This window comes from Gorilla gorilla, chromosome 10 (assembly GCF_029281585.2).
Source record: "Gorilla gorilla gorilla isolate KB3781 chromosome 10, NHGRI_mGorGor1-v2.1_pri, whole genome shotgun sequence".
Taxonomy (NCBI): Eukaryota; Metazoa; Chordata; class Mammalia; order Primates; family Hominidae; genus Gorilla; species Gorilla gorilla.
The window spans coordinates 89,866,628-89,875,553 of record NC_073234.2 but is presented as its reverse complement, the minus strand read 5'-3'; the positions used below and the strand labels follow the sequence as shown (position 1 = coordinate 89,875,553).

At 41.0% G+C, this 8,926-nt stretch overlaps 1 protein-coding gene across 1 annotated transcript; it reads right to left on the bottom strand.

Annotated features, from left to right (window-relative positions):
• Window positions 1-1,247: 1,247 nt before the first annotated feature.
• ATXN7L3B (ataxin 7 like 3B) lies at window positions 1,248-4,911 on the bottom strand. The gene has a single exon (XM_004053585.3). It carries the CDS (start codon window positions 4,593-4,595, stop codon window positions 4,302-4,304), a length of 294 nt encoding a protein of 97 aa, XP_004053633.1. The 5' UTR covers window positions 4,596-4,911; the 3' UTR covers window positions 1,248-4,301.
• Between the last annotated feature and the right edge of the window lie 4,015 nt (window positions 4,912-8,926).

Genomic DNA, 8,926 nt, shown 5'->3' with positions numbered 1-8,926 from the left:
TCTTTCACTTTGTCAACATCAAGCAATCATTTATCAGATTCTTGACCTGATGGTACATGCTGTAGTTAAATGCTAAATCTAAGAGGTTAAACATTGGTAGTTAAAAGGTATGCAATGTGTTTTTTTTTTCTTTAAAGATCATACTAGTTAGAAAACATAAGAAATAACCTTCAAAGTCCCATTGTCAAGTATTTGGTAAAGCAGGGGTCTTGCAATTATCTTTTTAGAAAACTAATTAACTTAGCACTAAATATATTAAACTCCAAACCTACAAAACAGGAACCAAAAGTATTTGCTGCAGATGTATTTGAAAGCTAATTGATAGTAGATCCTCACAGTGAATTTTAATAAAAGTAGTAGAAATCTTACTTAAGGCAAAATACCCAATCTTGGTGAAATTTCATTTGAAGAATTTCTCCTGCTATGGTTGCATCATGGGTTTCACACGTCAAATTTTTAAGTTTTCTCAAATCACCACGTTGGCCCTGGCCTATTTAAACTGGACAGTGACAAGTACATCGAGTGCTCCTAGAAGAGAAGACTCAATACCATGTTACACATCTATAAGCTTCCCTGAGGTATCCTATTGAGTCAGATTCTTCTCTGGACTCATTTCTGTAATTTTTATTAATCTCAGCATTATTTCCAATCCAAAACTTTAATAAATTAGAACACATAGCAAGAGACTGATTAGGACACAGGATCACTAAGTAGTTTCTAAGGGAAGTGCTCAAACTCTGGGTTAGGAATGGGATGAAAAACCTCAGAATTACTATTAAAAATGAAATGAAAGATCTAAAGTGTTGAGGTAATTTTTTAAGTATTGAAAAAAAATTAGAAAGGCAGAACCATCGTCTGCTGTGAATCACTTTACCTTTTGAGAACAAGGATATTAGCTTAAAATGATGGTAAAATGTACATACTAAAATACATTGAGTTCAATTCAAATGGAACTATCTGTCACAGTGGGCTTTTAGTGATAGGACTGGATTTATCTTACCACCTTCTTACCTCATATGGAAAAGGGATGATTGTATACGGTTTGGCTCTTTCACTGGATGCTACAGACAGTTAAATTTGCAGGCCAAATTGAGAAACAAGGTTGGACAGTTTCTCTGTTCTGATAAAACTCCTGTTAGGGAGGAAGCATTAAGGTTCAATAGCATTTCAACGTTTATCTCATTATGTCAATGCCTGAAAACATACAGCTTTAAAAGATGAATATACAGAGTCCAAGGACCAAGTAGTCATTTTTTAAAATTTTATTACTGTTTACCAATGGGGAGATGCAGTTTATTTACACCAGCAGCCATAGGGGAAAGAGGAATACAGTTAATCAGCTATCTGTATAGGATGGACTACTTATGCAAAAATAAGAATCTCCAAAACAAAGGACAGTGGTGAGCTTCACTACCCTCCCCCGATGATCCCAGCATGCGATAATGCCAGGCAGTGGTCCCTGGGCATGCGATGGTGGGAACTAATGTATGGAAGAAAAAGCCACAAACCACAGAAATTTTAAAGAACCCCCCCCTTCCCCCATAACACACACATACACACACACACACTCAGATACATAATAGGATTGCAGAGTGATCAATACACATAATCAAGGGAAAAATAGGAATTCTGCTATTAAAAGGAAGGTAGGTAGGGAAAGGGAGAGTTCCTAACCACTGTCAACTATATGGTAGGGAGCATTCTCTCCCCAGAAAGGAGTATGTACCCTCTGGGCACCTGTTGGACCAAGCCCACCTTATACCCATCCAGGGCAGGAGGCTATTGCCCTATTGGTAGAGGGGCCAGAAACAAAAAACAAAACAAAAAACAAAAGGGGGGTAATATGAACAAAGTAGTACTCAAAACTACTTCCCGCTTCCTCCTCTAACCAGGAGAAAAGGCCAGAAAGAAAACAGTAATTTCAGGATTTGAGTTCCCTAACTGAAGGCAGAGGGATTGGACTGTGGCCTTTCTCCTTTACCATCATCCCACTTCCAAGACATTGTTAGGAAGTAGGCCAGAGTCTCACTTAGACTCTCCTTTCTTCATCCTCTTAGATGTCGTCTACAAGTCAAGGGCAAAGATATCTCCAAATTATTTTAGCTCTTGCCAAGGTTTGATTTTTTTAAGTTAATGCAATTCTTTAAGACTAATCTGTAACTAGGCCCCAAGCCTGATCAGGACAACTCCAGGACAAGGCAGTAAACAGTTCCAAGGCCCAAACTCTATGGTTTCCTTAATCCTCTAAAGTATGTAATCTAAATCAGTCTATACAGTCTAAATAGTACCTTCTGGGATAAGGATTGATACATGCACAGCAAGGGTGAGAGAATGGACAAGGACCAACTCCATCCCCCTGTGTGTCAATCAGCCTTTACTGCTCTTCTACTTAGGTCCTAACCGGCAGTATTGAAATGGAGGTGGGAAGATACAACTCCTTATGAAGTAAGACACAGCAAGAGGGCACACTAGCAAAGCAGTCCTATATAGGAGAAATGCTTATAGGCATGACACTGCATTTTAAATACAAAAAATTAAGTTCTCTTCCAATTCCAATCCCAACAGAGGGAGCCATAAGAAAGATTCTCCTCTGAGTCTTCTACAAAAACAAGGGAAAAAGAAAGAAAGAAAAAAAAACAGAGGCCAAGAAAAAAGAAATTGGGCAGGCTTCGGAAGCAGGAGCATTAAGAGCTGAATTGAAACTGTTCAATGTGACAGCCGGAGTGGCAAGCAGCACCTGGGGCACCAGATAGGCAGTGGAGCAGGGGACAGGAGGAACACAGGGCCAAGCCAGACAGATGAGGCTGGACCCCCTACTGGGGCACAGAATGAGGTAAGAAAACATTTCAAATAAAGCAGCACCGTTCCCGCTCACCTCGGGGCTCCCACCCCTTTATACTTCATAAACCCTCGCTCAGGGAATAAAGTGGAGGGTAGTTTTGATATGTGACTCTTACTTCCCATCTTCCCCTATACCATTCCCTAAAGTCAGGAGATTCTGGAGGTCTTTCTCTGACTTCTAACAATAAAAGGACTGCTCCTGTTGTCAAGAAGATCCAAAGGGGACCGAGTGGAAAGGACTATCCCTTTCGAGGGGCAGACAGAAAGTGGTGACAGTCTGGATGTTCACCATAGCAGAGCTCTGACTGCCCAACCAAAGAAACAGGGACATTCAACAGGATTCTGCACACAGACGAGATAATCCAGTCCTGCTCCTTGGCTCCTAGCACTAATCCATTCACATTATTGAGGGCAGCTGAAAGTGCCCTCTGGGCTCAGTTTTCAAACCACAGCCTCTTGCACAGCCATGATGCTCTTCTATAGTTCAGTCCTGCCCCCAGGGTGGGAGGCAGATAGTGACCTGACTTAAGGACCAAGTCACACCCATGGACTGGCTAGGTAACCAGTAACTCAGAGTAGGAAATGACCGCCCTACTAAACTTATATCCACAGCATAATACATCCAGACATGAATCTTGAAGTTTGAGAAATCATGCATAGTTGCAAAGGTCCCTGCTACTTCCCCAGGGGATCATAACCGAATCCTCAACCTGTCTGGACAACCAAGTTGTCCATTTGCCAAGCCTATGCCACCAGGTAGGAGGGCAAGGAAGAGGGCTCTGCTCAGCCAAATGCTAGGCCTTGTCCTCAAGTCAGCTGAATCATTGTAAAGTCTGGACTTTTGGGAAACACGTGGTTTTGACCTTTTCTTCTTGCTGGAGTCAAGGCTACAGAGCTTCCCTATCAAACTTGATAATTCTTTTTCTTGGATTTCCCAAACTGAAACTGTTAGTATCCAGATCTTGCACCTGACATTTACTTGTCTCAGAGAAGCCCATACCAGAGGTTCAGATATCAAAGGAGCAGTCCCACTGCAGGCCACTGATCACGGCCTGACGAACTGTAACGTCCAAACTGTCCAGGAAGCCCTTGACATCAGGCAGACAGAAAGGCTGAGGAACCAAAAATTTTATATGCTGGGCACACAACTGCTCACCTGTGCACTGGGGGCACTACGGGATCTTGCGCACATCCTGGTGTGTTTAGAGACCAACAGGCACTGCATGGCCCGCAGGCTGTGCAGCTCCTCCTGCCCAGGGCTTCAGAGCTTGCTCCAGGTAATACACTTTAAAAAAAGGATTCCTAAATTATCCACTTTGGGTTTTTAAATGCTAGGATCTTCAAGGGGGAATTAGAACTTTTGTCTGATTTTTCTACTTTTTTCTACTTAGCTTACTCCTCCAAGCCACAGGACCAGTCTATGTTATTGTCCTGGCCACTTTCAGACTCTCATTTTGCAGCTACTGGAATTCCGGAGGTGAGCGCTGCAGCTGCTGATCAGGCCCATTCCCAGGTTCTCCGGGAAGGGAGCAAAGCGGAAGGCGGCACGCTCCTTTGTCTTCCACTGGCTGAATGCCAAAATCCTTCACGCTACCAGTCTCTGCGAACTCCAGGTAGAAGTAGCCACACTTGACTGCCCGGTGCACCTCAAAGCAGAATCCCAAACAAGAATCCTCTATCAGGTCTACGTAAATCTCCTGAGCGATGGCCTCTAGCTTGTTAGTATCCAGGTTGGCCAACGAAATTTCCTCCATTTTAATTTGTAAACGAGTGCGGAGAGGGCGCTCGTTTTACTCACGGCAGCAACACGTCTGGCTCCGCGGGCCGCGCCTAGGCCTAGAGGCCTTTCAGGGCCCAGTCCTCCGGCGGCGGGGTCGGTGGCGTCCGCAACTGCAGGAGCAGCGATAGGGGCGACTGCTCCGGAATCCCAAGTCCTTCTGTTTGTTTTGACGTTTCCCGGGTTGCGGGCCTTTTAGCTGCGCCTGGCCCAGGACTCACCGCCAAACCGTTTCAGCGCCTCACCCAGCCTCCTGGGCCTCTTCCGCTCCCCTGTCGGGCCTAGCCCCGCCTCTCCGCTTCCGCCCCTCAGAGCGCCTGCGCACTGGTTCCGCGCAGACTCGGCGCTTCTCAACGCGGGGCTGCTTTGAGAGCGTTTGAGTTTATGAAAAGGAACAGGATGAACTTAGTGCATGACTTCCATTATCTCTGATTATTAAAAAATTGCGAGGATGCTATTTTATGTTACTTTATTTGTAAATTTAAACATTTGCTAATGAATTCAGCAGCCACGCTTAATTGATATCCTCTGAAAAGGGGAAAATTTTAATAATTATATGCACTGTTGTGGTGTGATTCGAAACATCATTTTAGGAACAGTTCTCCGGAGGTGTTTGAAAATTTGACTTACATGATAGACTGGTGAATCGTTTATAGCAATGCTGCAGTTGTCATTTAAATCCACTAGATGGTGCAAGGAAACAAATTACAGTATAGTTTATCTTTCGGTCTTTTTTTGAATGGAAAAACTGGAAATTTGGTACTAAAGTCATAATTCGTATATATTGATCAAATAAACCCATGGCATCTATCTAACTTATGAGATCATTAAGGCAATGTGACTATAAAGAGATGATAACATACACCTCTAAAATAATTCAGAGAAAATTAGATGTACATTCTGTCTTAAAGAGGAAGGAAATCTGAAATATGTTAAATATACTGGGAGATAAAATTTTCCCTAAAATTATAAGCATGATTTGTGAGAACGGGAGCCAGTCTACCTAAGTTTAAATCCTGAAGCCAACATTCAACAGTTTAGTGTTTCCTCATCTGAAAAAAAAGCTCATTCTTATTTCATGGTTAAGATTGAATTGTATTTTTAAAAATCTTGCGACAGTGCCTTACACGTAAGCAATGGTTCAGTAAATGTAAATTATTTTTAATCATATTAGTTATGAACTTGAATATGAGAAAAATCGCTGTAGTATATCCTTTATTTTTTGCTCATTATTTGGTCCCCAGAACTGCTGTGAAATAGAGCAGCCTGTATTATCTTTATAATTTATTTTAAAAGTATTGTTAACCAAAGAAAGAAAAATACAAAATACATATTTATATCTGTCTGATTCTGTACTTTCCCTTCCAGATTAAAAGAGAGACATGTATCTTTTAATCAGATACAAATAATTATTTTCTAATGTATAAGATCATCTGAACATCTAAATATTTTAGAATTTATTGATTCTTTATTTATTTTTATTTTTGACACAAGGTCTCGCTGTATTGCCCAGGTTGGAATGCAGTGGCACCATCATAGTTCACTGCAGCATGGATCTCCAGGGCACGAACAATCCTCCCACCTCAGCCTCCCAAGTAGCTGGGACTACAGTGGTGCACCACAACCCCAGACTAATTTCTTTTAACTCTTTTCTTCTTTTTATTCTTTTCTTTTTTGTTTTTTTTTAGCAGAGGAGGTCTTGCTATATTGCCCCGGATGGTCTTGAACTCCTGAACTCAAGTGATCCTCCTGCCTCAGCCTTCCAAATGCTGGGATTACAGGCATGAGCCACCTTGCCAGGCCTAGTATTCATTCTTAATAACTCACTGTATTGGTCCGTTTTCACACTGCTATAAAAAACTACCCGAAATTGGGCAATTTGTGAAGAAAAGAGGTTTAACTGACCCACAGGTCTGCAGGCTTAACAGGAAGCATGACTGGGAGGCCTCAGGAAACTTGCAATTATGGCAGAAGGTGAAGGGGAAGCAAGGACCTCCTTCACATGGTGGCAAGAGGGAGAGAGAGCGAAAGGGGAAGTGGCATACACTTTTAAACCATCAAATCTCGTGAGAACTCACTCACTATCACAAAAACAGCAAGGGAGAAATCCCCCCCATGATCCAATCACCTCCCACCAGCTCCCCTGACATGTGAGGATTATAATTAGACATGAGATTTGGGTGGGGACAAATAACCAAACCATATCACTCACTCTTTGTTTTCATGAATAGAAGATTAAATTTATTTGGTTTATGAGTAGCCAGTACTTGTACCCATCCAAACTTTTCTGATTGCGTATTTTACCATTTAAAAAACCATAAATTGGCTGATAGGGAGCATTTTGAAAGCCTCGACTTTAAGACTTATGTACTGTAAGTTTTTTTTTTTTTTTTCTTGAAATATGGGGCAGGATTTTTTTTTTTTTTTTTTTTTGAGATAGAGTCTTGGCTTGTCGCCCAGGCTGAAGTGCAGTGGCACGATCTCGGCTCACTGCAAGCTCCGCCTCCCAGGTTCACGCCATTCTCCTGCCTCAGCCTCCCCAGTAGCTGGGACTACAGGTGCCCACCACCACACCTGGCTAATTTTTTGTATTTTTTTAGTAGGGACGGGGTTTCACCATGTCCAGGATGATCTTGATCTCCTGACCTCGTGATCTGCCCACCTTGGCCTCCCAAAGTGCTGGGATTACAGGCGTGAGCCACCGCGCCCCGCCTGAGGCAGGATGTTTTTTATTCATCGTAGTCTTTGTATAATTTATATGTTCTACATTCAAAAATTGGCATCATATTTTGATATAAATTGAAATCTCCACATAGCCACATGCTAGCCCATATTATGATTAAATGTACAAGTTCTTTGGTCAGACTGTCTCCTACCCATTACTGTCTGTGTGATCTTGTCCTGTCAACTTCTGTAAATCTCAGTTTTCCTTTTATAAAATGTCAATAACAGTTCTCATCATATAAGTTTGTGGTGAGATTTAAAACATGACAATAAATGTTATGAATGTCTTCACACCGTGCTTGACAAATACAGTAGTATATAATATTGTGTTGTATAACTAGTACTGTGGCATACTTAGTTACACGAGAAAATAGATATAAATACAATTGTTTACACAAATTCCTTCTTTCTCATGCTTTCTCCAAATTTAAAGCAGTGCTTCTAAAACCATGTATATGAATCACTCAGAGATCTTTTAAAAACATAGAGTACGATTTTGTAAATCTAGGGTGGGGCCTCCTTTTCTGTATTTCTAACATACTTTGATATGTGCTAGTGACCACATTATAAGTAGCAAGGAATTCGAAGGGCTTAATAGTGGACATATGTTCCTTATAGTTGGCTCCCATATAATTTATTCTTGGAAATTATCATGAGAGTCTTTGCATGTTTGATTTTCACAGAAGAGAAGAAGATTATCCCTTAAATCCTCTTTGTGTTGTGAGAGTTGGAATACAAGTACTCAATTTATGTGATTAAGAGGGGTCATCACTAAAATTTACTTCAAAATATATACAGAAAATGTTCATATTAATTGAAATTCAAATAATCTGGATCATGGCTAGGTTTAGACTTCTTGTCAGTATTTTATTACATTTAATCTTAGAAAAGGAACACTATCATGACATCAAACATTTGCAATAACACTCATTATCACCTTGTCACCTCTTTTCTACTTATATCATTTAACTAGATTATCTTACTTCTGATTGATATACACTGAAACTCTTTATGTTAAATCAGCCTTAAATCAATAACATACCACAAAAAAAGTTGAGAAAAACTCCTTAGTTCTCTTACAATTAGTAAGATTGAAGGTATTACTTAAGCCTTTAGTATAAAAATAAAATTTAAAATAGTTTTTTTTTTTTTTTTTTTTTTTTTTTTGAGATGGAGTCTCACTCTGTCTCTCAGGCTGGAGTGCGGTGGTGCAATCTCGGCTCACTGCAAGCTCCGCCTGCCGGGTTCATGCCATTTTCCTGCCTCAGACTCCCGAGTAGCTAGGACCGCAGGCGCCTGCCACCAAGCTCGGCTAATTTTTTGTATTTTTTTAGTGGATACGGGGTTTCACCGTGTTAGCCAGGATGGTCTCGACCCCCTGACCTCATGATTTGCCCGCCTCGGCCTCCCAAAGTTCTGGAATTACAGGCGTGAGCCACCGCGCCCAGCCTAGAAATTTTTTATTATCTAAATGATTTTCTCAATACAAAGAAAATAACATAGATTAGTTCTTTATAAATAATCTTCAAAAATATTGCTTAAAATTGTGCACAAATTAAGGCAAGTAAAATGAATGTATTATGA

What these genes read in the sequence shown, in the direction of transcription:
- ATXN7L3B (XM_004053585.3), bottom strand. Translation starts at nt 4,595, where the DNA reads ATGGAGGAAATTTCGTTGGCCAACCTGGATACTAACAAGCTAGAGGCC.